The 27,653-nt window shown below is 39.9% G+C and overlaps 5 protein-coding genes across 6 annotated transcripts; 1 reads left to right on the top strand and 4 right to left on the bottom strand.

Moving 5' to 3' along the window:
• Positions 1–422: 422 nt before the first annotated feature.
• On the bottom strand, positions 423–2,546 carry LOC133737941 (uncharacterized). Its single transcript, XM_062165400.1, has 2 exons — positions 2,152–2,546; positions 423–1,125 (listed from the first exon to the last, which is right to left on the bottom strand). Exons 1-2 carry the CDS (start codon positions 2,544–2,546, stop codon positions 423–425), a joined length of 1,098 nt encoding a protein of 365 aa, XP_062021384.1.
• A 2,742-nt stretch (positions 2,547–5,288) lies between these two features.
• On the bottom strand, positions 5,289–6,593 carry LOC133737940 (uncharacterized). The gene has a single exon (XM_062165398.1). The coding sequence runs from the start codon at positions 6,591–6,593 to the stop codon at positions 5,289–5,291; it is 1,305 nt and encodes a 434-aa protein (XP_062021382.1).
• Positions 6,594–8,468: 1,875 nt separating this feature from the next.
• LOC133735561 (GDSL esterase/lipase EXL3-like) lies at positions 8,469–10,693 on the bottom strand. Its single transcript, XM_062162964.1, has 5 exons — positions 10,277–10,693; positions 9,604–9,734; positions 9,269–9,502; positions 8,924–9,179; positions 8,469–8,822 (listed from the first exon to the last, which is right to left on the bottom strand). Exons 1-5 carry the CDS (start codon positions 10,677–10,679, stop codon positions 8,632–8,634), a joined length of 1,215 nt encoding a protein of 404 aa, XP_062018948.1. The 5' UTR covers positions 10,680–10,693; the 3' UTR covers positions 8,469–8,631.
• Positions 10,694–14,685: 3,992 nt separating this feature from the next.
• LOC133735560 (protein FREE1) lies at positions 14,686–19,646 on the bottom strand. Of its 2 annotated transcripts, XM_062162962.1 has the most exons (11): positions 18,550–19,646; positions 17,455–17,541; positions 17,229–17,360; positions 16,961–17,092; positions 16,764–16,829; positions 16,567–16,677; positions 16,279–16,299; positions 15,740–15,832; positions 15,489–15,522; positions 15,236–15,306; positions 14,686–15,042 (listed from the first exon to the last, which is right to left on the bottom strand). In XM_062162962.1, the coding sequence occupies exons 1-11, from the start codon at positions 19,459–19,461 to the stop codon at positions 14,965–14,967; spliced, it is 1,737 nt and encodes a 578-aa protein (XP_062018946.1). In that variant the 5' UTR covers positions 19,462–19,646; the 3' UTR covers positions 14,686–14,964. The 2 variants fall into 2 exon arrangements, with proteins under 2 accessions (XP_062018946.1, XP_062018947.1); XM_062162963.1 differs by lacking the exon at positions 16,279–16,299 and having other exon boundaries at positions 18,550–19,645.
• Positions 19,647–23,016: 3,370 nt separating this feature from the next.
• Positions 23,017–27,275, top strand: LOC133737939 (uncharacterized). Its single transcript, XM_062165397.1, has 4 exons — positions 23,017–23,067; positions 25,213–25,451; positions 25,600–25,661; positions 26,871–27,275. The coding sequence occupies exons 1-4, from the start codon at positions 23,017–23,019 to the stop codon at positions 26,963–26,965; spliced, it is 447 nt and encodes a 148-aa protein (XP_062021381.1). The 3' UTR covers positions 26,966–27,275.
• Positions 27,276–27,653: the final 378 nt, after the last annotated feature.

The raw sequence follows: 27,653 nt of genomic DNA, 5'->3' as shown, positions 1-27,653 counted from the left end.
ATTAGCTCAGATAGCATGTCCTGCATATTAGGGTCCTCTTGGGTTCCTCAAAGCCGTACAACTCGTGGCTTGTATTAGTTTTTCTTTGTGACTTTGTCAGCTCCTCTTTTTTTTTTTTTTTTTTTTGTAAGACTTGGACTAGAGATTTTTGTCGTTAATGAGACTTTGGTCTGATCAACTTTCTCACAACTTTGTATTTGCTGTGCATATTTGACTTTGCACTTGTTGCTTTGTTTTTGTTTTTTTTTTTTTTTGTTGTTGTGTGCAGGTACAAGAAAGCAAGATGAGAGTGCCTCTTCATTTATTTGCTGGAAATATTACAAACTTGTAATATCACCATGGTGGTGTATTTACAAAAAGTCGGGAATCGAAGTACTGAAGAAGTAATTCTCGTAGAAAATAAAACAACTGAAATTGCAGGGCTAGCAACAGTAGAGTTTTAACCATTTTCCATTTATGGGACTTGTGGGAATTCCGTCGATAATGGAGGCAAGCACATAATAGCCACTGCTGTGAGATTCTTTGATGATGAATGGCCCTTCCCACTGTGGTGCAAACTTTGAAGGGCCTGAAACCTGCTTTCTCACCCAGTCAACCATTCTGAGCACAAGGTCACCTTCCTTAAAATTTCTTTTTTTGACTGTCCTGTTGTAGGCTTGAGTAACCCTCTTGTGATATGCTGCCATCTTTTCTTCAGCTTGCTGCCTTTGTTCATCTGCTGCTTCCAAGTCTATGAGCCGCCAATCAGAGCAGGATTTCGCATCCCATTCCGTGTCATTTACCGTCAATACTCTAGCTGTTGGGACTGCCAGTTCTACAGGAGAGATTGCCTCTGATCCATACACCAAGGAGTAAGGGGAGAAACCTGTTGCGGTTCTAGGTGAGGTTCGGTAGGCCCATAAGGCATCTGGAAGATGAGTACTCCATCCCTGCTCATACTCGAACACCATCTTGCTCAAGATTCTTAGCAATGTTTTGTTTGTAGCCTCTGCCTGTCCGTTTCCTTGAGGGTAATAAGGACTAGACTTGCGATGTTTGATCCCATATCCTTTGAGCATTTTGCTAACTTCTTGGTTCACGAAAGGGGTTCCATTGTCTGTGATAATCTTGTAGGGAATCCCATGCCTGCAAACAATATATTCCCTTATGAAGTTACACACTGCAGCTCCTGTGGCTTTGCGAAAAGGAACGGCTTCTACCCACTTTGTAAACGATTCTGTTGCTGTGATGATCCAAACACACCCATTAGATGATGGATTGATTTTTCCTATAAAGTCAAGCCCCCAAGTGTGGAAGGGCCAAGGTGTACGCATGTCTTGAAGAGTGGTTGATGGCTTGTGAATTTGGTTGGCATGTGCTTGGCATGTATGGCATTTCTTCACCTTTAGGTGAGCATCTTTTTGCATTGTTGGCCAATAATAGCCCAGACTCAACAACTGGCGGTAAAGTTTTCTTTTGCCTTGATGTTCACCGCATTCTCCTGCATGCATTTCTTCTAACACTTGTTGTGACTCTGTGGTTCCTAGACATCGCAATGGTTTCCCGTTGAATCCTCTTCTGTATAGCACATCCCCATCCATAAAGTACCTCTTCGATGTCCTCTTCAACTTGTATCTAATGTTTGCATCCGTCGGGAGGACTTTGTCGACTAGGAACTCTAAATATGGGTTTCTCCAATCATCTGCTGGTGTTACTGTAAGGACCTCCCCTTTGAAGGTAACATGGAACAATTAGAGCATGCAGCCTGTATTTCAGAGGCTTGTTCTTTCATCTTTGGCCAGTAGTATCCCTTCCGTTCTAGCCGCCTGTATAGACTGATTACTTGCTCCAGTCCGCAAGTAGCTTTGTGTACCTCGCTTAATCTTTCTTTAGCCTCTCTTTCACAAATGCACCTGGCCAGAACACCGCCTGGAAGTCGTTTATATAGCTCCTCATAAAGGGTCACATACTCCTTCAGAATTTTCAAGTTGTCTTTTTTGCTTTGGCACATCAAACTGCTTTTTATGGACTTTCGCCAGTCATTTTCTTCAGGTAATCTTGAGAGAACTAGTGCTTCTGTTGATGGTTTGTTTTTTTTGGATAACCATGATATTTGGCTGCTCCTTTGTGAATGACAGCTTGGACCCAAGAGTAGCCAAGGCATCCGCATACCTATTGGTGGATCCAGGTATATGTTTCAGAGTTGCTTGATCAAATGTTCCCATTAATTCTTCGGCTATGGTCCTGTATGGTGCTAAGGCTGCCTCTTTTACTGCGAAATCACCCCTCATTTGGTTAATGACCAGGTTTGAATCTCCAATGATATTGATATTCTTAACACCCATTTCCACTGCGGTGGACATGCCGATAATGAAAGCTTCATATTCAGCTGTATTATTGGTGCATGGGAAATTCAGCTTGAATGACAAAGCTTTGGTGTTGCCTGCAGGGTCTGTTAGCACAACTCCAGCTCCACCTCCACCTCCATTACTTGTGGCCGACCCATCAAAGAAGAGAGTCCAAGGTTGCTGATCCTCAGTTTCTTCATCTGTGAGCATTCCTACCATTTCTAGTAATTCCCCAGGAATATCCTACATGAGGGGAATTTCTTCACTTTCCGGGAATAAAGCAAGCATGTCAACCACTGCTTGCCACTTGATGGCGTGGGGCACTACACATTCAATATCAAACTCTGCCAGCTGCAGCAACCACCTAGCCAATCGGCCAGACAAGATTGGTTTTATGAGTAGGTACCTTACTGGATCAGTTTTCACCATGAGTTGGAGCTTATGAGCTAGGAAGTAGTGGCGCAATCTTTGTGCTACGTAGATGAGTGCAAGGCAGATCCTTTCAGTGTTGGGATAACGTGTTTCACTTTCTCCCAACAAGCGACTCACATAGTATACAGCGCATTCTTCTCCACATTCATTATCTTGGGCAAGTAAAGCTCCGACCGCTGTGTCAGTTGCAGCTAGGTATAGCTTGAGAGGGACACCAGGGATTGGTGCCTTCATAGTTGGTAGCTTGGTGATAAGTTGTTGCACCTTGTCATAAGCCTTCTTGCATTCTTCATTCCACATAAACTTGATGCCTTTTTTGAGGAGGGGAGTGAAGGCTTTTATCACCGCAGCTAAGCCTGGAATGAAGCGTCTGATGTATGATAGCCTGCCTAGAAAGCTCTTCAATTCTTTCTGGTTTGACGGTGGAGGAGTGGAGGCTATGGCTTTTGACTTGTCTGGATCGACATCTATTCCTCTGCTATGCACCACAAAGCCAAGAAATTTTCCGATCGATACTCCGAATGAACACTTCCTAGGATTCATCTTAATATTATAGAACCTGCATCTCTTTAGTACTTTTCTCAACATGCCCCAGTGTTCTTCTCTTGTTTTGGACTTTACCACTAGATCATCAACATAATCTTCAACTTCCTTTCCCATCATGTCATGGAAAACAGCAGTCATGGCTCTTTGATACGTCGCGCCAGCGTTTTTTAAACCGAACGGCATGACTGTATAGTGGAAATTTCCATACGGGGTGCGGAATGCCGTCTTCTCTGCATCTCTAGCCGCCATCTTGATCTGGTTATAACCGCTAAATCCGTCCATAAAGGATAGCATGCCTTGTCCTGAAGTTGAGTCGATGAGCATGTCCATATTTGGCAATGGAAATTCATCTTTTGGACAACCTCTGTTCAAATCTCTATAGTCAATACAGATTCTGACTTGACCATTTTTCTTTTTCACAGGAACAATATTTGCGAGCCATGTGGGGTGCTTGATGGACTTGATGAAACCACAAGCTAGAAGCTTCTCAATTTCTTGCTTGATTTGTACTTCATCCCTTGGGTGGTAATTCCTTCTTGCTTGCACCACTGGTTTAGTTCCTGGTTCCACATTTAATGTGTGACATACAAGATTTGGATCCAAACCAGGCATTTCATCATAATTCCAGGCAAATACATCTTTGAATTCTTTGAGTAATGCTACAAGATTTTCTCTTTCTTGAAGTGACAAGTTCTTGCTAATGAGTATGGGCCTTTGTATTGCAGGATCATTACTCAGGTTCACAGCTTCCATTTCTTCAGTTACTGCGGTGGATCCATCTTGCATGCATTTCGGTGCCGGCAATGCTTCTTGAAGGGTGGTAGGAGATGTAGGTGTCATGGATATCCCTTCGTCTATGTTGTATACATTCTCCATGATACCTCTTTGTATGGGACCTTTATGCAAATTGCAGCCAGGCCCCGCAACTCGTCATAAGCGGTAGATGGTGCGCCCGTTGGGCAAGACAACTTTGGAACACCGTGGTGGAGCCTGAGCTTTGTCTTCTTGTCTTATTACTGGAGAAAGGTCTCCATCACTCATATCCCTGATATTTGGCCACGATGGCAGAGGCATGCCTGTTACTTTAGAAGGAACAGATCCTCCCTCAGTTGTGAACTCATTATAGTACTCGGCTTCAGTGAAGTGAGCCTCACTCTCATGGAATGGCAACTGATTTCCTGCTATTCTGATAGGTTTGAGGCCAATTCTCCCCTTGACGCATTGGTGGTAGGTGGATGGTATTAGCCTGTGCTTGTTGAGCCATGGTCGTCCTAGCAAGGCATGGTAGCTTGTATTCACATCCAAGACCTGGAATTTTGTCCAGGACCGGATAGGTCCTACCTTAAGATCCAACTGTATATAGCCTATGGAGAGTTCATCTGCCTCCGCAAAACCAGATATCCTCATCTCCGCCTTCACAATTCTTGATTGTGGGATGCCTGCAGCTTTAAGGACGTAGAGTGGTATGATATTGAGCGAAGACCCTGTGTCAACAAGTGCCCTTCTCACAAACACATCATTGATCTGAGCCTCTAAATAAAGAGGTCTCCTGTGGTCTGGATATGGCACCTCCATGTCTAAGTCGGTGAAGATTATGGCATTGTCATTCTCTAACACAGATATTGTTCTCCTAGTTTCCGCGGCAAAGCATTGCGGTCCATATTCTTCAGAGATGCGTATTAAAGCTTCTGCAGCAGCATCCTTAGCTTGGGGCCCATACTCCAACTGATCAAACAGAGATTTGAACTTGGGGTTTTGTTGAAGTATATGCGTGGCAGTGAGCTGGTAATTTTTGTGATGCTCCATTACATCATTAACTTCAGTTACACAACATGCCTGACTTGTCTCTCCGCGGAAATAAGCCATGCTTGCTGTGTCTTGATTTATATTCCTGCTTTGATCAGCATGATTGGCTGAAGCCCCCAAGTGTTGACTTCCAAACGTTGGAAAATTCACACTTCTTTCGCATTCATTTATGCAAGCTCATGGGGTATTGTAACCCTGAAGCCTAGAGTACTTGCTCCAAGAAGACTGATTAAAGGTTTGTAAACCTTGGTGTTGGTATGCTGTGTTATGCTTCATGTCTTCCTCTATACGATCCTTGGCTGCGGTGATCACAGCGCATGTCTCCTTCCCCTTTCGCCTTGGCAATGGATCCTCATCAATCCTTTGCGGCTTGGTAGATAACTCGAGCGTTCCATCGTTTATTTTTTCATGGAGAATTCTTCGCAGAACTTGGCAAGCTGGGCTGGGATGTCCAACGAACTGATGGTAACGGCAGTAGCGGGGATGACTTTTCTCCTCCGTTGTGGGAGGTTTTTGTGGCCGCGGTATTTTGATGACACCATCAGCAAACATTGAATCGAGTATGGCATGGAATTCTTCATTGCCACAAGGGATGGCTGGATAGGTTTCTCGCTTTCTTTTATAAGAAGACTTGTCTTCAATTGTGAGGGTCTGGTGTGCATCCTTCTTGTCAGACCGCCAGTTCTTTTGCGCTTTTACAGACAAGCTTGTTTTCTTTGCTGCATCCATTAGTCCGGAGAATTGGGCGATACCAACATTCTCAAGGTAGACCCTGTATTCTGGTAGCATGTTGCTGACACAAATTTCTACCAGGGATTGCTCTCCTTTTTCATCGTAGCAATCAAGGGCCAAGTCACGAAACCTGCGAACGAAGTCGACGAGGTTCTCGGCTGTCCTTTGACGAGTGTAGTTGAGTTGAGTAACAGTAACTCTTTCTTCGTGCTCAAAATATTTTTTGCAGAATTTGCTTGCCAACTCCTCCCAAGTTCGAACAGAGCCTGCAGCAAGTGTGGTGTACCATGTATAGGCACGATCAGTGAGTGTTTTTGAGAACTCACGAAGCCTGAGATTATGATTCCCCGCATGAGGTCCGAGTGCATCAATGAAACGACTAATGTGCTCTTTGGGGCTTCCCTTCCTCCCATCAAAGAGGACAAAATTTAGTGTTTCATACCCTTTAGGGTAAGGCAGGGAAGTCAAGCTTGATGGGTAAGGAGGTTGAGGGATATACTTCCAATCCTCGTTTGCGCGGTGAAACTCTTTTTCTAGTATTGCAACCACATCCTCCTGTGTAACAAAAGATGGTCCCTTCTGCTCAGACTCCTTGGCTGCTGATTCTTGTTGCGAAACCTTCTCCCTTGTATCGTTTGGCTCAGTGACTGGTTTCGGTGCGGGGACTGGATTCTTCAATTCTTTAACAGCTTGTATGAGTTCTCTTTGCGTGTCTCCAAACTTAGTGAGGATACGGACAAGGTCCATCATGGTTAACTCTCCTGTTGCCTATTCTTGTTCTTGCTGCTGCTGCTCTTCATGTTCTTGCTGGAATTGAGGCCTTGCAGCAAACTCGCTGACTGTTTCTTGAGAGCGCGTGCTCTTGTTTTTCTTGCTTGTGCTAGATGGAGCCATGACCTGAATCACAACCTAGTTCCCCAGCAGAGTCGCCAAAATGTGGGGGTTCTTTTTTGAATTATGCAGAACTAGGCCAAAATTAACTCAATAACCTGATGTTAATAAGGGAATTTTGTGCGTGATTCAGATATCGTGTGAAGCTTGACAGCGTGAGGATGGTGTGGGAGCTAGAAACACACTGCGGTGAAAGAATCTTGGGTTTTCTTGGATTTGGGAGTTTCTGGGAAGGTTTGGAGGACAGTTTGGAAAGTAGTAGCTGAAGACTGGGTTTATGCTTGAAAGAAAGCCTGATTTCTCTGGGTTTTTTGCCCTCCCCTTTCCCCTTTGCTTCCAATCTCATTTTATAAGCTCAATTGGGATGTTATGGTGGTAGCACTTGGGGTAAAGAATGATCAATTGGGATGTTATGGTGGCAGCACTTGGAGTAAAGAATGATTATTCTTCCATTCATATAGCTTTTCTGGAAAAAGAAGTTTATCTTGGTTTATCTATTCATGTATTGGGTTGTTGCGGGGACAAAAGGTGCGATATAGATTGTTGCAGGGAAAAATGTGAGATACTATTGCTGCAGGGAAAGGAATAACGAAGAAGAAGAAAAAGGAAGTTGGACTTTTTATGGCATGGGCTTTGGGCTTTAAAGGAGGAACTAGCCCAATCTTCTTATTTCACCATTTCGTCTTTGATTTAAGTCTTTTGGGCTTAGATTTCGGACCCAAGACCGAAATCACCAATGACACTAAATCAGTAGACGAACATCATGTGTTTCCGTAACCTTCCACACCATACCCACGTCTGCAAGCCCCAAGACTGCGTGGATGTGGCTTGGGTCCACATCTAGGATGCGTTTGCTTGGCAGATTAAAATTGAGAAATGAATATAAAATTCCTGAATACCGTAGAACTTTATCCGGATTGTGCGTTTATACTAATTTATGTCATAAAAACGTACTAATTTTACTGTATGATTTTTCGGGTATCAACACCCGTCCAAATACTATTGTTCAAAAAAAAAAATTAAATGTATAGATTTTCCTTTTGTTCGTTTTCGGTGGCTATCAAAATGAAATAATTGCATCTAAACCCAAAACCTGCTATCACTCAATAAAATTCTATAGAAAAATTAATAAACATAAACATGTGAAATATACAAGTAGATGGCATGTCGAGCACGGATGGTTTGCGTACGTAGAATTAAATTGACCAAGTGGTGTTAGCTTAGTGGTTAGAGCGCTCACTACCTAGGATTCATGTCCTGAGTTCAAGTTACCATGGGAGTAGGAGTGAAATCTTTTAATCCTTTATTAAAAATAAATAAATAAATAAATAAAATAAAAAGACCTAACACACTGGCTACGTAGTTATGATTCAGTTATTTATGTATGTAGGTGGAGACTGACACTGACATTACAATGCGATATTTACCTGGTCCTCAATATATGCATGGGTTCATTAATCATTATAGGGGGATACCATGTGATGCTTTTAACCTAATTTTAAACTTCGCACATTGGGAAGCTTCATTTCATCTAGAAAATTATGGGATCTCTTGCAACATATCTCCATTATATATCCATTGGGTTTTGATAGTGATTACGTTGGCGGTGCTGCCATGACAGAATTATCATTCAGTGCACCACAAATAATTATATCTATTTTATAATTTTATTCTTGAATAATCAAGCATGTCTGAACAATGCACTTAATCAGTTTGATATATTGATACAGTATGTTATTCAATAACAAAAAAGGAGGTATAATATTGATCTCAAAGAATACATGGATAAGGAAAAGGCAAACCACATTACTGTCTGGAGAAATTAGAAGATTAAAACAATACAAGTTTATTAATTAAGCTTGAATGATTGGGTTTAGGGCAACTGCATATGTCTTCTTCAGAAGAATTGGTTTACGTATTTTTGGAGAACTGGAGGAATGAGTACTCTGTATGCTTGTTCAGTAGGGTGATAACTATCCCAAAATACATGATCCGCCGGATTTTCACACGTTGGAGACAATTTGTTGCATAATATCGCTACCTCTAGTGCCCCTGTGCCACAGCAACCTTTCTCCGCCACTTTAAACCCTAAACAAGATAATTAACACACACCAGAATGTATATTAATCTTGATGATCGATCGGTTGAGGTTAAACATGGATAGATGTAATAAAATTTTAACTATTTACCGTATTTGGCAGGGTGAAGAATGACATCAAGTAGAGGGGTGTAAACATCGATATAAACCATTCTACTGTCGGGCAGCTTTGTATTCAAGGACTGCATGTTGGACGACAGCTTAGAGTTGAATAGCTTCGCTGCGTCGTTGTACTCTTCTGCACACTGTCTTTGTATTCCTCCACCTAGAGTTCTTTGTGAAGGTACACAACCTATCGGCGGTGCACTGAAAACACCGAACCTTCTAGCCCCAAGTGCATACAAATCCTGCCAATTAATTAAGTATAGAGTCACATTAATTAAACAAATTATTAAGGATAATGACCGGTGAGTTTATACGATTAAAATGTAATTACCTGAAGGAAACTAGTGGCAGAGTTGACCATAAGGTCAGTGTAAGCAGGGACGTCATATTCTGCCTTTCTGATGCCAATAGTGAAATAGGTGTTGGCAATGTCATCGCTACCGGCGACCACCAGAAAGAGACTGTTGGCGAGGATAAAGTTTGTTCTCTGCGCGCCAAAATTGGCTTTCAGCTTCCCTATATACTCCTTGAACATGTTCAACTGCTCCGATAGCGATAAAACTGCCTGCAGTATGATCGTGTATATCGTTGGATGAGAACTAAGAAATACATGAGGAGCCAAATTGAATTGAAAATTTTGAAGTTATATGCAACATATAGACCTACTACTAATTCGGGGGTCTGAGGGTCATATCCGGTGCCACCTGAAGCGAAGCAGACTCCAGTGCTGAGATCTTCAGGTTTTAGACTAGTATCCGCATATGCCGGCACAAACTCTTTGATTCCCAGTTCTTGAGCTGATGATCAACCAGGATATATATATATATATATATTAACTCAACTAGAAATTAATTACTATTTTTAATTTTAGATGATCATTCAAGTCCAATTCACTTTAATAGAATCCATAAAACGTAAAGTATAATGATAAAGTGTCACTTTGTTAGATGGACAGACGAATTAAGTCTAAGAGGAAAGATTAAGCTAAATCAATATATTGAGGCGGTGGTAAAGGTGTAAAATTAAAAATAAAATAGGTGTGCAAAATTAAACTGATCACATACCTCGTGTTACAGTAAATAAAACAATATATGCAGCATAAAACTTGGCGGTGGTAAAGGTGTAAAATTAAAAATAAAATAGGTGTGCAAAATTAAACTGATCACATACATTAATTACCTCCTGAAGGTGTTAGAGTAATTAAAACAATATATGCAGCATAAAAGTTTACAAGTTTTATGCTGCGGAAATTGAAACCATACAATCTTTGTCGGAGATCTATATATATGAAGGAATTTGTCTGTTATAGTTGTATATATAGTATGATATATAGTTGTACCTATGAAGTCTGAGGGGACTTTTCCATTGCCAAATCTACCGGTTGGAACTTTTCCTGGGAAATTTTCACCATATGGAGGGAAATTGCATTTAACAGCAGACTTAAGATTGTTATTGTTGCCGGTGTCCATGATCGAATCACCGAACACTATAACCGCCGGCATTGACTTTCCTGGTGGTATATTCACCCGACCCTCTGTGATTCTGGGGTACTGCCCTAAAACCACAGCAAGACTACAAACAAATATCAAGAGCTGCTTCGAAGACGACATTATGGAACCAGAGGAAGAAGAAGAAGAAGAGAAGGTTTCTATAAAGAGGAATCCCATTCTTTTGGAATTTCCTCCGATCCAAAGAGGAAGCATACAAGAGAATAAGTGACAAATGTTGGTTTTTAAGCTCATGCAGGAGGGTTCTCTCAGTGGGTGTCCATATATAGACCAGTTTAACAGGTGCAATTTCCCAGTCATTTATTGCACACAACAAGAAAGTCAAGAAGATCCGAGCTGTCCAATTTAGAAAAGTAGGTGTGAAATTGCATCTTCAACTGCCACATTCAATTGGTTTCAATTGGATCAAAGCAGTAGATGCATACTACTTTGGTAAAACAGGCTATAAATTTAGGTTCATAATTTTATGTCAATGTAACAAATTAACTATATATGGGTAAAGCTATGGTATGTTAAATTTCTCATACATTAACTATTTTGACCACTTTAAGGACTCATGTTACCACTTTGGGGACTAATATTACTATTTTGAGGACTCATACGGTAAACTAAGAAAATTTACCACTTTAAGAACTCATGTTACCACTTTGAGAACTAATATTACTATTTTGAGGACTCATGTGGTAACTAAGAAAACTTACCACTTTAAGGACTCATATTACCACTTTGAGGACTAATATTACTATTTTAATGACTCATTTTACCACTTTTAAGGCAATTGTATGCATGTCATACGTTAACACATTGTAGAATTTTCCAACTATATATATCTAGGTATGCGTAAGGATTTAAGTATCTCCGAAACAATCAAACACTTTACCTAAGTTATTTAACTACGCTTTACTAGTATTAGAACACTAGAAAAAATTCGGAGTTTAGTTCGTTTAGGACCCGAAAAGGCCAATTTTTGGCCTTCTTGGTCAACACACATGTAGTAGATGAGAGAGCAACGCAAAATGTAATAAATGGTCGACACATGTCCCCAAATGGGGTTATCTGGTCTCAATTTTACGATGATATTGATATATATACTTCCTCAGGCCAAACACTTCCCCAGACCAATTCTTGTGTACGTTTGGGAGCAGCAGTACGTAGTAGCAGAAAGCAAGAAATTAATACCGTAGATATATAGAAGCATATCGAGTATGATTGATTGGTCCAACTAAAAATTGACCACCGATCGATCACATTCTAATTTAGTAGTACATTACTTGATCGTTACGTGCGGTTAGGTTTATTATCTACCGGCTAATCCGGAAGCATCATTTTCTTTCTTAATTAAGTAGTCAGCTGGAGGTCTCTGAGAAAACTTGACGATGCTAGCTACCCAGAAAACTCGACGACTAGCTTTGTCTGTCGTACTTGTTTGCATGAGATGTGCATGGATGGAGAGAGTGATGCACATCACGATTAAAATGATTGAACATTACGGGAGTTGAGAGGGAATCGGTCCATCGGATATGAGAGGAAACGTGGGATCTCTACCAAAAGGACAAGGCTGCTTTTTATTTGTTGGATCCACGTATTTGCATTGTGCATTTGTGCGTAGTCATTATTGTAGTGTTAATTGCTCAACCGTTTTGCCGACAAACAGCAGTGACCAGCACAGTGGGGGGAGAGAGAGAGAGATTCATACCCGATATAATTAATCGATTAGGAAGATAATAGCTTGTCGCACCATCTAATTAAGCTGTGAGTTTGACATCTGACGTACGTACAAGCTACGTAGCTAGCTAGCTGCACACTTCTAAATGAGCCTGTTTGTTCTAATTAGCCTTTGGGTCAAATTTCTAAGCTATAACACTGTATTTAATTTCTCTGCATGATCAGCTTTTTTAGCATTAAGGTTTCTTGCTGAAACTAGATATAAGCGTCTTTGAGCTTATGGATATGCAGTATATAAGGTAAAAAAAAAAATGAAACACATGGCAGGAGCTCTTGATACTTCGTTAACAACCAGAGAAACTAAACAGTACTGGTGTTACTGTGTTAGTCTTTAATAAAGTGATTGTGAAAATACATGAAAAACTGCCGTACATTTACATATGCATTAAGGGCATACTGCATATGTGAAGAGAACTAGTATTGTCTCGCAGGAAAAAAGAAAAGAAAAAACATATTTAGATGTTATCCACATTAGTGTGATGATTGGTGACGAGAAACAGACTGATATAGGTTTAAGACTTGGTATGCTATCGTTATTAACAACTTAAAATCAACGTATTATTTTATTTAGAAATGTCAGAAATGTAAGTTATGATTCAATCTCTTAGAGTCGGAATGGCATTTTATTTAGAAATGCCATTGTGTAAGTTATGCTTCATCATCTAGATCTATTTCACACCTCGATGATAAAGCTACAAAACCTCTTCCACAAGTTGTAGAAACTGCAACTAATGCTGGAATAAACGTAGAGAGGATCTTATCTGATGAAGTTGTTAAAAACCCAGGAGATAATTCAGATAGTGATGATGCATGGGGTGGTACAGCAACTTCAGATAGTTCTGATGATGGTGGAGAGGGTGGAAGCGGAACATGTGATGGAGGTGAAAGATATGAATATGGACAATCTTCTATAGGTGGAGGATTAAACCAATTTACCTGTGAATGTAATTTTGATCATACCACCCAAAATGAAGACCACGGAGTGAGAACAGCTGGTCATGGTGCTCAAGAGAAGACTCGATATGGGAGAAGGACTAGATGTGCAACTGATGATCAAAGTACCCCATTTGATGTTTCTTCAATTGCCTTAAGTTTTGACTTTATCAGTTTAGGCACAGAGCGCAGTAGAATCTCAAATGAATCTCATGAATGCAACAATCAATTTGGCTATGACGCTTATGAATATAATCAATATGGAGAAGTATATGATCAGTCATCCATTTGGATTCATCTTTATTATCCTCTTATAGGGGAAACAGTCGGCAGCTATAAAGAGTTCTATAACTATCATGTTCATCACTACAATTCGTACTATATGGGTTATATGTCTTGGTCTAATCATTGCATTTTCATAGACCAGCGAGCGGCTTTTCAACCACCTAGAGTATCTTTTTAGATGTAGATGAAGTTGACATTCATATGTATTATACATATAAATAAATTGACTCTTTCAAAAAAGATATATTTTCTCTTATATCCCCGATATTTATGATATCTCCATTTTTTAAAGTTCCGATAGATATTTAAAACCTTGATCAGTACTACAGTCCAGGACCACCAAAGAATAATTTTTCTGTTAAAGGACGTGGAACCAACATTGACGCTATCAGATTTCAACGTCTACTTTTTAGCATGATTTAAAGCCTATCCATCTCCCACACTCCCAACGGTTTACTAATTAATGGGGATTCAACTAGTCATGAACTGATGATCACCGAACACAGCTTTCCCTTCAGCTAGCTAGTCAGTTAGGCTGTTTCACTCAGATCAGCGTCCCATTTAGCAATTCACTTCCCGATCGACTTCAGTGTGACTAGGCTTTTCGGCTTTAACTCTCGCAACCTTCTCTTTGCAAGTTAGAAAGAGACGAAAACACGGTGGTAGCAAACATTACACAGAAATTAAGAGAGCAAAATGAAACAGGAGGGTGACAACTGCATGTCAACCAACCGAGGCAGTGATTAATGCGATAGAGAGATTTCACTTCTAGACAACCACAGAAAAAGGGGAAAAGACGGGCTAAACGTTAATTACAATAAATTACTTCAACAACCAAATTAATGGAGTCATCAAAGTTCGATGCTTTACTCTCTGTATTCTACTGCAAGAGCTTTCACTTCCACAAAACGCCAGAAAGGGAAAAGGACTTATGGCAGAAGAGTTCCATTACAAAAAGAAAAGAATCCGATGAACCGATTAAGTGAGAGAAAAATAGAACACATTCTTTACGAACTTATAAAAGCAGTAAAAAGCAACATTAAAAAGCAACAAGTTCTTTTGAAATGCATATATGCAATGTTGATGTCTTTACTACTAGTAAAAGACATCAACAAAGCAAAAGAATGGGAACATGGCAAAATAATTAATTCAACCCTGGGTCAAACAAGCTTTGATCAAGAATTCCAACCCAACACAATAATGGCCCGCCTTACTTATAACATGTACCACTAATTTTCAAGTGGATGAAACATACAAGGTACACCCAGGAATAAAATATCACGTCTCAACCCTACAATTGGAGCATCAAGTATTTAAAATGCATATATATGAACATCAATTTACACAAAAGGCATGACCCAGTTGATGGTGCTTTGAAATAATATATATTCATATACAAGCTACATGGTAGAAACAAGCTGCCATCACCTCAATACAAACCAGAAAATCAATGGTATGTAAAAGCTCTTCCAAATTATTAGGAAACAAAAGCAAATCCAAATCCAATTAAATAATATGAAGCCAGGGACTTCATATTGGGAGATTTAGACGCCATCAGTCCTAAGATCTGTTCATATCAGTGAGCACTCACAAGGAATGGATGCTGGCAAACCCCACACTCTATTGTCTCTGAACCTGAGCTAGGAACTTGGACCTGCAAAAATTCCATTACCATTGTCACCAAAAGGAAACAAAATATATACACTAATACGCCTCAAACCTTTGAAACAAGAATAGTTTAACCTTATGTATCTCGCAGAGATAGCATCTTAAGAAACTAACTAAAATATAACTGTCAGGTACAGCATACATGTGTATATAATTATGTACATGAATTAACTTCTAACCTGCAAGTGGACAGTGCATGTAGGACAAGCAACTTCTCTCATCCGTCTTCCAGATCCATCCGACTTGGAACCTGAGAATGAGCATGCAAATGAGGGTGTGAAGGAAAAAATTTGAATATCTAGCAACTGCAGCAAATGCCACTGATATAACTCCCTCATTGAACAATTATCAGGTTGACCCACAATTGAGATTCTCATGGAAGGCCAACCCAAACTTCTACAATTCAACCTTCACAAGAATTTAAAAAACTACCTGAAGATTCCCTGCGGTTCTTCTCCATCTCGGCCTGTTCAAAAATTAAAAAGAGATGTCAGTTCACGCCCAATACATGTATCACAAACACCTCTCTTGATGCAGACTCATGAGACATTCTGCTCGCGATAGTCATAATTTAAATTTACTTTATGTGGAATAATTGAATCCATTATAAATCTAGATAGTCCTGACTGAATTCTAAAGTATAAGCATTATAAGAAAACAGAGGCAGAGAACACCAATTTTACCTGAAGCTTCTTGGCAAGATCCTCATGACTATGCAATGCTGCAGGTTTACTGGATGCTTCCTTGGCATTACTCAGCCTCTGAGTTACTTCAGCCTGCAATGACAATGACATTGTAATTAATCAACAATAAGAAAGGGCGGTTTTTCTGTGCTGGAAAAAAAAAAAAAACACTTGTACAAAACAAATACCTAATATCCAAAGAATATAGTTTTTCTTATAAGCAATCAACAGAAGTGCATATACAGATCGGTATGAGAAGATATTCAGCACAAATTCAATTACAAGCCATACAAATACTTTACTATTCTCTATAACTACTTTGTCGATTGATGCCAAGAGTCATTTCCCCTAATTCAATACGTGGACTCACAAAGAAGATCTCTGTAAAATATACTTTCACCAAAATTCCGACTCTAATCAGTGGTTGCCTACATGAGACTACCCAAACCAAAAACAATTATTTCTTAAGGTGACTAACACTGAATGCAGAGAAAAACTGTGTCAATCTTATAATCCAAGTGTGACTGAAAAAAAAATACCTGATAAACTGACCTAGTTCCCTGAAAATAAATGAAGCATTCCATCAGAAACTAAGAACATAACTGACACCCTGTACAACCTTATGGCTTATTGATCCTAAAAGACTAAATCATCACGGAATATCATGTAGAAACCAAACCATTTATAAGATAATACTCCATCAGAGTCTATTTTAGTGAAGAATGAAAGATCACTGCAAATATAAATGGAATCACATCTAGGGTTCTGAGATGTAATTGGAATGACATGTTCACCCTATTAAAGCCTCAAAGATTTTTGAGACATACCATGCACCGATCACAAACTCGAACCTGCGGAGCATTTTCTTCAGCAGTTAATGCAATTCTGCCATGGGTACACTTGTCACAAAAGATATCTCCACAGTTCCGGCAGTGATGCTAAAATGAAGAAGTCCGTAAGTTCAAAGCAAACATGCATGCACAATAACAAACTCCAAAGAATACCATATCAAAATTAGACTTACCCTACGTACAAAAGCCCCAAAATCTGTTCCACATGCTGTACATTTTGAAACTGCTTCATCAGGGACCTAAAGAAAAAGAGAGATAATGAAATAAGCAAGAGTCATTAGGGAAAAACTGCATACATTTGTATTCAAAAATGTATAAACACTGCAACATTTATGTCATTCTACCCAAAAAAACAAGGGACTAAGATTACCCAATGATCTTTCTCCTCATTTCCTGGCTTTATAATGTTCATCCAATCGGTTAATCCTTTCTTCCTTTCTGCAGACTGTTCATTTGTCTTCAAAGATTCAGCTGGCCTGCTACTGCCACCCATCTCCTTGAGCTGAATCACAATCGGCAAAAACAGAGCATAACTAAATATCATTCAAGATTTAAAACATGATAACATGATAACTATATTATGCAGCTTTCAAATTGCAAGAAACGCATATAAATATCCATGTATGTCAAATCCCAACCTGTACGGTTGCAGCAGTCACTGTATCCAAAAGGGTGTTTGTAGTGTAACTATTTGACTGCAATCTAATCCGTCTTGGTTCAATGTCAACAGAACTCTTTGACCAAAAAGCAAAGGTAGATGAATCTGTTACCTATATGAGAATGAAAAGAAAAACCAAGTTATTGTGATAGCTCAAGCCAAAATTAGCAGTAAAAAAGTAACAGTAGATAATCAAAAGAACTTACTTCACATCTAGTGATGGTCTCGAGGGGATATATTCTCAATGTCCGACTGGTAGCAGGATCAAGCATACGAATACCATCCAAACCAATCTGAGAGAGAAACGTTCATCAACCATTGTTCTCAAATCTGAACCAATATGGAAGATTTAAAAGTACAATAAAATGGTGATGTATGAAACACTATCCATTGTTTAAACCAACACAATGATTTTAAAAAAAATTCTAAAAACAGCTTCTTGATTCAAAGGATATTGAGAGATAACAAAGTTGTATGTTGCAGCATATGGAACTTTTTGTTTTTGTTTTGCTGCACATGGAAGTTTAAATAGTGAAGATCAGCAAGTTCAATCTTAAGAGTTTCGCTCCAATTCTAAACCAGCTTAAAAGACTATCTTTGAGCACATTTGCAATTTTTAACATTATAAATCACATTTGCCATTTATAAATAGTAACATACAAATGGCATACAGAGAATTCTGTTGAATCCCACATCACAATGGATTCTTCTTTTAATCAGAATACAAGCTCGCACACTAACAGGACTAAATGTGGTGGCCAATGCCAGTTCCTTATCAGTATGTCTCAGAGGTGATATATAAAATCCATATTTGGCAGGATACTGAGAAAATATAGAAGCGAAGAACTACCTAAAGCTAGTGAAGCAAGTAATAGAAAACACCAGAAAATGGATTAACAAATTAGAAATGAACTACCTAAACCTAATTGCCATGTTCTTGATGTAACATTCATGCCCAAAAGTTTGCATCTAAAGTGAACCTTCAAAACCATGCGATGACATAAGTGGTCAATCTCTATTGCTATGCGCCCCAATTCTAAGGCTATGCACCGAATTTTTCAATTTCCTAGGTTCTTATATGTAAGATTTATGGTTTAGCATCTAAAATAGATATCCAAAATAACACAACGATCTAGTAACTAGGAAACAATCATCTCTCGTGCTATACCGGGTGTACATCCTTAAGCTTCACAGTATAGCCATACCTTAACAATACCAATATCTTCCTATATAATACACAATCTCATGCACAATGAACAGAATAACGAATATTTGAATAACATAGACACAATGTGTCATACCTGGCAAAGAACATCCATGGTGCTCTGTCCTCCGCTCTCAGCCAAAAGCTTAACTCGAAACTTCAGCACCCCACTCTTGGTGTCTTCCTGAGTATCTGCCTTCGGCACTGCCCGAACAATCTTGCTTGAGCTCACCGACGACTCTTTAACTGAAGGGAAACTAATCGCCCTCCCGTAATCATCAAACAAAGCCGAGCTCGACGACTTTGGCGCCGTGCCGCGAGCCCCATAGGGCTCCACCTTGTCACCTTGGTAAGCATAAACACCGTCGCCGTAACTTTCACTCCGACCTGAATCGTATCGCTTCCCATACAGATCCGATCCCAAATCGGACTGGCTCCGGTTGTAGCCGCCACCACCACCACCGTACCTATCGTCTAAATAGGACGCGCCACCGTGATCGAATTTCGCCAAATTCTCGTAGGAGCTTTCGTACGGCGGCGCGGCGGCTAGGGATCCTGGATTCGAAAACGGAGCTGGATAAGAGGGGTTTGAATTGACGTTAGTGTTCGCGGGAACTGGCGCGTAAGATGGAGCCGATTGGGGTTGATCGTACGAAGGATGATAGGACTGCTGCGGCTGCGGCGGCGGCGGTGGTTGGTACGGCGCGTGGGTCTCAAACGACGGGAAAGAAGGCGGTTGGGGTGTGGGATTGAAGGGCGGCAAATTAGGGTTGGAGATTGGAGGGGAATAGGAAGGAGCGGTTGGGGGGGCAGGATCGGGAATTTGAGAATATGGAGGGTAGGATTGGGAATAGGGGGTGTAATCGGAGGCGGTGAAGGGCGGTGCGGAGGCGTAGGGGTTGTGGAGGTGATCAGTGGTGGTAGGGATGGGGTTGGGATTAGAATTAGGGTTTTGATAGGGAGGGTACTGATAGTATGGAGCGGAGGAGGAGTAATCTCCGTGCTGCATAGCTGATTTGGAGAGAGAGAGAGAGAGAGAGATAGGTTTCGGAGGAGGACGGAATTGGGGTTGCTAGATGGTTCTGTGCTTTTTGGGAAAGGAAGGCGACGACGAGTAAACTGCGAAAGGTGACCCAGAGGTAATGCTTCTCTGTAGGTTGGAGTAGGTTAGCATGAATGCTCGACCATTTGCGGCGGTCTATCAGATGAGATTCGGTATTGTTTGAATCATAATGGGTTTCGCGTCGCTTCTACGCTAAATGGGCCGGGTTTCTGCTTTCAAAATTGCGTCCGCAATGGGCATCAACTTAGCCCATGCATTGGGCCTCCTCCAATACAAACAAAGAATGACGTTTACGAGCTCCTCTCCCTCCTGAGCAAATTAAACACCTGAGCTTTGAAGCAGATGACGACACGTGGATTTATCAAATCTAACGGTCTGTGATTCTTCTTTTCCTCTGAAGGATCACTTCTTTGTTCTTTCCTTCCTCTCTCTTCTGATTTCCCTTTCCTTCACTGCACGTTCTTCTTTTCCTTCCCTTTCTCTCTCTTCTGTTCTTCTTCACTCTTTATCAGATGAAATCTTCTTATGACAAAACCTCTTTCTCTTTTAAATCTGCCACATCTAAGCTATCATCTCCCGCTCTAAACAGTTCTTTCTTATGCCTCTTCACCCTCTTATTTCCCATCAATTTAAGGTCCAGCAATCTTTCATGTTCACTCTGGGACTAAGATTCAATGGATGAGTTATTTGATGGGTAGAATTTGGGGCTGTGATTCAATTGTTGATTTCAATTTATGTTTCTTCTCTCTAATATTCCATTGCCTAATACTTGATTACTGATCGGAAAGTTGTAATAAAAGATATACTCACAATGAATGCAATTTCCCAGCAACAAAAATTTCTCCCAAAGTTTGCTTCTTTTTCTTAAAGACCGCATCTTCAGCTCCAAAACGTTTCGGTTTCTTACAGATAATAGTCAAATACTCTTTCTCTCTGTCCTCAACTTGAATGACTCATTAAACCAATTATTTTTTGCGTTTATACTTTGCAATTGATTGATTAGTATGCTTTCTTGGCATTTAAAACAACTTGAGATTTGTTGTTTTGCAATCCACCCCTCTCTCTCTCTCTCGGCTTCATCCGGCTTCAACTTCCCACTCACAGTCGCTTGGAGAATCAAACCAAAAACAAAGTAGATAATCCAGGTCTCGAAGGATGAACTTCAAAAGATTTCAATTTTGGATTGTTATTTTTTGGGTTTGTATGAAAGTGAAGAGAGCAAGGAAGAAAAATAAAAAAAAATCAGAATGATCATGAAGAAAGATAGAGGTCCAGTGGAGATAATGGAGGTGGAGGACTGCAGTTGATTGAACCGCAAAATGGAATACGAAGTTGAAGAAGAAGAAGAAGAAGAAGAAGAGAGAGAATGAGAATGTTTTGATCGTTGGATTAAGCTGCAAAAAATGAAAGAAGTGCAACAAAAGATTAGAGCCGTTAGATGTGTATTTGGACACGTGGCAGCTTATTATGAAAAGCTCAGGTGTTTAATTTGCTCAGGAGAGGATCCTCACCCGGTCCACAAATCCTCCAAATCAAGTTGGCTTCACCTTTCTGATTGTCCACGAGAACTCGTATGACAAATGAAAATCTAGCAGGGGCTGATACTAGCGTGGTGCCGGTCAAAAACCCTCCGATACTCACGTCAGTAAAATTACTGTAGAGTCTAGTAGAAGTTATGGTATTATAGGAATTGTGTGCCTAAAGATTAAGGTGTTTTTTAGGGCCTATTTTAGTATGAGTAGGTTGATGTCTTTTGTGATCCTTAAGAAAGACTCAGAGCGCAGAGTAAGTAGTATGACTATAATCTTCAGATGTAGATATCTATGAAGCCTTAAACCAGCATTGGGCCTATTATATCAAGGCTCATGTACCTTAGAAATCTAATTGTTACCAAATCGGCGCTGAGTTTTTCAATCTTGTTATGCCCAACTCTTGTGGAGCATGACCTCTTGAGTTTAACTCAGGATTTGTTGGACATGCGATCTACTTGGTCCTCGATCTAATAATCAAGTCACCTCAAGGGTAAACTTTCATGTACCTTGTCAGTTTTAGTTTTATGCACATTTTAGATGTATTCTTAAGAACCTCTACAACCTCTTTAGTCATGTACCTCTTGAATTGAGCACTTTATAGTGCAATATCAATAATCTATTGGTTAAACACCTCTTATGCATAACTCAGTGATCACTTGAGTAATACTTTATGTGCCTCTTTGGTGTAATATATTTCCCAAGTGCTCGTCCTTCCATTACATAGCTTGATGGTATGTGTCCTTAATTGATAGAGATGAATAGAATGTGAGTTGTGATGAGTTTGGTCTTAGATCTTGTTCTCGTTTTAAGATTGCGTGGGTATTTTCGTTACTTTTTTCATTACATTTGGTTGGAGGTTTGGACATAATGTTGCATAGCTCGTTTTGAAGAACAAGATGTAGTGTTGAACCAAGAAATTGATTTTTATCTCATGAGTTGTTTGGTTCGCGGATTTGATGACTCGGGAAAAAGGAAACTTATTCACTTCATGTGGTTAGTAAGCACAAGAAGAGGAACAAATTTCCCAAAGAAAAGAAGATTCATTTTCCCTACTCACTCATTGCATTAATTTCTCACATTTTATTATTTTGTTGCATTAATTATGATTTTATTAACAATTTTTCCAATGTTACCAACTGATTCATTTTCCCTACTAACTCATTGCATTAACCACGTGGTGTGGTGTGTTGGTCGAGCTGCCTAGTTTGGAACCCCCAGGTCTAGAGTTCGAATCCCAGCTTCATCCCGTGGCCAGCAGATTTGAGGGACCTGGGTTAGTTAAAACACCCAATGGTTCGTGCGTCTGCGGTGCAGTGATTAGTTTGGCTATGCTGGGATCTGCATGGGTGTGTGTGTTGGTTCTATTGACGTCTTCCACTCAAAAAAAAAAAAAAAAAACTCATTGCATTAATTACTTACATTTTATTATTTTATTGCATTAATTATGATTTTCTTAACAATTTTCTCAATGTTACCAAATATAAGAATAGAAAGTTCATGAGAATTTTGATTTTTCATCACATAAAAAAGACAAAAGAATGAGAGTAAGTGTGCAAACTTGTCGACCGCTAGGGTTTCTCAAAATTTCTCTTCTTTCCGTCCGGCGTCGCATCCTGTGAGGTTGTCATTGGACATGATCTATTGGCCCTTTGGGTTTGTTGGCTGTGTCTCTGGACAAGAGGATCGGAGTGGATTGGTGCAGCGGTTGGACCAACATGGTTGTAGGGTCGACGGATTGGAAAGTTAGCGCTGGGCCGGAATCGGAATGGAGGAGATGAGGTCGTGGCGGCAGGGTTGGACCAGGATTGGCCTGACCCGATATGGGTAGGGTCGCGTGATTACGGTCTGATGTTTGGAAGGTTTGGTGCCTCTCCACGGCGCGATGGGGAAGGTGGAAGGTTGATCATGGCGGTGTGGCGGAAGTGGCCGGTGAGGCGGAGCAGAGGGCGGTCCGTTGGCAGTGGCAGTAATGGGGTTGGGCCAAGCTTTGGTGGTTGCTTGTGGTCTTATGGTCTCTACGGTTAGTGTTTGGGCTTGGGCCCTCTATTTGGGCCCTGCTTGGGCTATGTTTTTTATTTTAGTATGTAGCTTTATTTACTTTAGTTGTTTATTTTTGTCTCGCCTTTGGCGTGCAATAGGTCTCTGCATGTATTTTGTAGGGCTAGTCGGGTTTAATGCTTGTGTATGCACTGTAAGTGCATTGTCTGACCTAAGGAGGCGACAATCCATTTTGGTTAATGGTCGCAACCTTCTAGTGGCAGGATGAAACTAAGTGTCGTCAGATTTATCTTCCGACGACAACATAGTAGGAAAACTACGATATTGGTAATTATGTTTCGTTGTAATCGAGTTATCTTTCCAATATGTCACCGCTATGTCAAAGCAAATAGAGTATCTAGTAGAACACTATTTGCTAGTTGGTCCATGGTTGAATACATTCATTTTGTAGAGATTCCTAATATGATTTCGGAACGTACTCTAAATGCTTATTGTAATTAAGGGTTTAGGCCTAATGTCCCCTCCTTGCATTCGACAGTTTCATTAATCAAGACTTAAGGGCAGCCGCACCAGCCATTTGTTCAAAAAAAAAAAAAAGGATAAAAGAATATTTTTTCTTCCGGCGAACCAAATAAGGCCTCAGTGTTTGATTAGTTGCATAAGAACAACCATCCTTTTTTTTTTTTTTTGAGAATAAATGTCAACTCCATTAATAATAAGAAAGATTACAAAAGACAGATGTATAAACTACATCATAAATGAAAGATACGAAAATAAAGCAATGAACATAAAACCTAGCAAAGATACGATTGGATGCAAAAATGCATCTGAGGACGCATCGGGTGTAAACCGTGCTATGTGAAAAGTTACTAATAGTATGACCAACCATAACAGGGTAATCTTCTATCAAAGTAACCGGTGGTATGACCGACCAAGCAGATTCCTCGTACATCTTACGTCGAAAAGAGAACAATCTGCCACCTATGTTACTGATAGTGTGACCATCCACAAAAGGGCAATCTTCTAACAATGTAACTGGTGATGTGACCATCCAAACATCTTCCACGTAAAAAATACGCCAAACAGAGATCAATCTTCCACCAAAGTGACCTAAGAACCAAAAAGATGAAAACCAAAAGACAATCAACCTCAAAACCCAGATCCAGGCCAAGTGCCAAGCCCAAATCCAGACCCAGATCCGACCCGGATCCCAAATCCGGATCTTCAAACCAATCTGCACCACGCCGTCGCTCAGCATCTTCAGCTTGGGAAAGCTGCGGCCTATCGGCTCAGCATCCGGCGCTCTGTCGCCCGTCGCAAGCCTCCCAACGTCGCTCATATCAACCTTCCAGACGCGAATCCAGAACCGCCGTACGCGACCAAGACTCGCCTCCATCGTACGACGCTCGTCCACCACCAGAAGTGGAAAGCGATTCCACCATCCGAGCCTCCAATGGCCTCGAGAATCACCATAGTAACTCCGACGCATGGAAGAGAAACGAGGCAAGCAACCCTCGCTGCTACGCCAGATCCCTACCGCACCACCGGAATCACCCAAATCCTCCATATTCATGAAGGAAGATTCAGAAGCAAACCGCGTGGGCGGCTGCTCTCTCCCCTAGCAAAGCGCTAGGTTTTGCAAGAACAACCATCCTTATTATGTCGTCATAGTTTAGTTGCATGGGCAATTTTAATGGTACAAATGGAGTGAACAACCCTTAATTACAAGTATTTTCTTCAAATTGATTTCGAAATCTTATGTAATTAAACCAATTTTCATTTAAATATATGGTTAAATCTTTTAAACTTTATGTTATGACCATAGTTTATTAATATGCAGAAGAACAACATTTTTATCAAGAGAGGGTAAAATTGATATTAGCCATAAAACTGAAAATAACTACTCACTATCTATTTCTTTTATTTTTCAGTTTTTATTTAAGGGAAATGATGGAAAAGGTCATATTAGAGTATGAAATGATAAAAATGTCACCTAGTTTTCCACTTGATAAAAAGGTCCATAATGAATTGTTAGTAATATTAATTTAGTCCTTATGAATAATGAGGTGATGTAAAAAAAGGTCAGTTTTTATTTTTTTTGATTCCCATTCTGCCCTTAAAGCCAACTCTCTCTCTCTCTCTCTCTCTCTTCTTCTTCCCCTCACAGAGACACAGACCTCCAGAAGCAGTTCCTTACCGGATTAACCAAGACGTCGATCTCTTCATTTTCATCACTGACCGCGAAGCCGATATCTGCTTCAGTGTCGCCTGTGATTTGTTATCCACAATCGGAAGCAGGAGACCGCAAAATAGGCCAAGACACCAAGAGAAGCGTTCTCGAGACTGTTCCGACGATGCCAAATTTCGACGAGCGAAAAACCTCACCGGCTGTCACCACCTCCACTGGTAAGCGCATTTGTTGTGTTAATCACTAGATTTGATTCGGAAATAGGTTCAGAGCCTCTTTTCTTCTTCGATTCATTCTGCGATCGATTGATTCGTTTGGTTTTTAAGATATCAAAATCAAATTTGTTCTTTGTTGCTGTGCTAATAGGGTTTGGCTTAATCTAGAGAAGGCTGCTGATGTTATAGAGCCGCGGTTTATTGGTTTCAGAGGTTAACTCATTCCTTGGCTAATTTGTTTCTTCTCTTAACAATCTTTGATGATTCGTTGTTTTTTGGGTTGGATGATTCGATTTTAATCGAGATCAGTTGTGGTTTTTGTTGGTGTGATTTAGGACTGGACTGGTTTGATGGCGGTGGCTATTGAGGTTTATATATCAAACGGTTTTGTAAATCAGTTAATTGTTTTGCATATATGGAATTATTGTTTCGTTTAAAACCTTTACTACATCTCAGAACAACCTTGGTGAGATCACTGAGATGTGAATTGTGATGCATCATGGTTTTGTTGATGTGTTATTAGGATTTGGCCGGTGAAGGCTGCAGTCCGTACATATAGCTTTAAGGTAAATTGGTAGAAATATAGTGAAGTCAGGATTTGCCATAAGGTTTTAGGGGATTTGTTATAGCAACTTTTATTAGAAGAAGAATGTATTACTGAGGGTTTTATCTAAAGAGAAGTGCATAATAGTGCAAAGTTCAATCTTGATTCTATTGAAATATATGCAGCATGTATACTCTGTTTGTGTATGTGTGTGATTACTAAAGAATATGAGAAGTTATTGTATAACTGTGAATTCGAGTTATTTTAGGAAGTTCGCAGTGTAAAATACTATCAAGTTTACATCACTCATGTATGTTGTGTTAGTTATAGAAAATTAAAGGGCACTATTATTTTTAACATGGTTATCTACTTATCTGGGCCTGAAAGCTTTAAGGTACAGAATGTCATGTAGTTTTGTATACTGAGTTAGTGTTTATAGATTACTGAAGTAGATGGGAATGCTGATGTTGGTTCATACACTGAATTATATAGAATTAATGGTATTTAGCTTCCACCAAACTGCAAGAAGAATCATGGCAAAATACACTATTGAGTTGATAGTATGTGGCTGTGTGCCAACCGTTCCTTTATAATCCAATATATTCATAGTTATGGTTTTGGTGCACTCAACGGCTATTATTATCCGTGGTCAACATGCTTTGGGCTTGAAGGCTGAACAATTTTATTTCTTTATTTAATGAGGCTTCCTTTTAGTGTTTGGATCAGTGGCAATACAGGAAACTATTTGAAATAATCTGGAGTAGTATTTTTTTTTTCTTGTTTCAATTGATTAGTTGAAGATAATGGATTGGAATTCCCTTATTTTCTTTGAACTCAGGGATGTATTTCAGTGCTCAGTGTTAATAAGCTTTTAGCAGGTTTGTCATGCATGGCACAAAAACTTGGTAAAGAAATGTTTGGAGGACGAGATGCGAGCTACAGTATCAAGAAGGCTTCATCAGGAAGTAGATGACATATGTCAACAAAGAGGAACAGATGGTTTGTTTGCGGATCTCATGGAAGATTTTGTTGATGCATAAAATTTTGTGGATTATCTGAAGGCAACTTGGTATCCTAGAATTTGTTTATGGCTTAGGATGCAGGTCATTGGCCAATCATACAGTAGTAGCTTACGAAATCAATTAGTTTTTTTTTTTTTATATCTTTTTATGATCCAAGTTAAAGTTATTCATTATGTTAAAACAGTCCATAAATTTACGACTTTATGTTAAATTAGCTCATGTCTTCTGTTTGTATATCCTGTACAAAATTGTGAAAATGAGAAAATCACCAGTGACTTTGACAGTTACATGATCAGTGATATGGTCAATGACATGTGATTGATTTTGACATGGCCAGTAACTTTGTCAGTGACTTGAGGCTAACAGTGATATAGTCAGTCACTTGAGGTTAACAGTGACTTGGCCAGGGATTGATTGTGATGTGGTCAGCGACATGACCAGTAACTTGAGGTTAACATTGACTTGACCAGTGACTTGGCCAGGTATTGACAGTGATATGTTCATGACTGTAACATGGCCAGTGACATAGTCAGTGACCTCACTTATTAGAGACTTAGTCCGACCAATGACTTCATTAGCTAGTGACTTGACATGTTCTTGTTCCATTTTTAAAATAAGAAGGTTAGCATTGAGTTTGCA

Source organism: Rosa rugosa, chromosome 3 (genome assembly GCF_958449725.1).
Source record: "Rosa rugosa chromosome 3, drRosRugo1.1, whole genome shotgun sequence".
In the NCBI taxonomy this organism is placed as follows: Eukaryota; Viridiplantae; Streptophyta; class Magnoliopsida; order Rosales; family Rosaceae; genus Rosa; species Rosa rugosa.
This window is presented reverse-complemented; position numbering and strand designations above follow the sequence as displayed.

Coding starts and splice junctions, on each gene's coding strand:
- LOC133737941 (XM_062165400.1), bottom strand. CDS start 2,546: ATGGTAGGAATGCTCACAGATGAAGAAACTGAGGATCAGCAACCTTGG. Junction 1,126..2,151: donor ATACCTGGATCCACCAATAG/GTATGCGGATGC, acceptor TATTGTTTGCAG/GCATGGGATTCCCTACAAGA.
- LOC133737940 (XM_062165398.1), bottom strand. CDS start 6,593: ATGATGGACCTTGTCCGTATCCTCACTAAGTTTGGAGACACGCAAAGA.
- LOC133735561 (XM_062162964.1), bottom strand. CDS start 10,679: ATGAGCTTAAAAACCAACATTTGTCACTTATTCTCTTGTATGCTTCCT. Junction 9,735..10,276: donor AGTCCCCTCAGACTTCATAG/GTACAACTATAT, acceptor GTTGATCATCAG/CTCAAGAACTGGGAATCAAA. Junction 9,503..9,603: donor CTCAGACCCCCGAATTAGTA/GTAGGTCTATAT, acceptor ATCATACTGCAG/GCAGTTTTATCGCTATCGGA.
- LOC133735560 (XM_062162962.1), bottom strand. CDS start 19,461: ATGCAGCACGGAGATTACTCCTCCTCCGCTCCATACTATCAGTACCCT. Junction 16,830..16,960: donor ATGAGGAGAAAGATCATTGG/GTAATCTTAGTC, acceptor CTTTTTCTTTAG/GTCCCTGATGAAGCAGTTTC. Junction 15,043..15,235: donor CATGCACTGTCCACTTGCAG/GTTAGAAGTTAA, acceptor GAATTTTTGCAG/GTCCAAGTTCCTAGCTCAGG.
- LOC133737939 (XM_062165397.1), top strand. CDS start 23,017: ATGGGGTTGGGCCAAGCTTTGGTGGTTGCTTGTGGTCTTATGGTCTCT. Junction 23,068..25,212: donor GTGGTCTTATGGTCTCTACG/GTTAGTGTTTGG, acceptor TTCCCCTCACAG/AGACACAGACCTCCAGAAGC. Junction 25,452..25,599: donor GGCTGTCACCACCTCCACTG/GTAAGCGCATTT, acceptor CTGTGCTAATAG/GGTTTGGCTTAATCTAGAGA.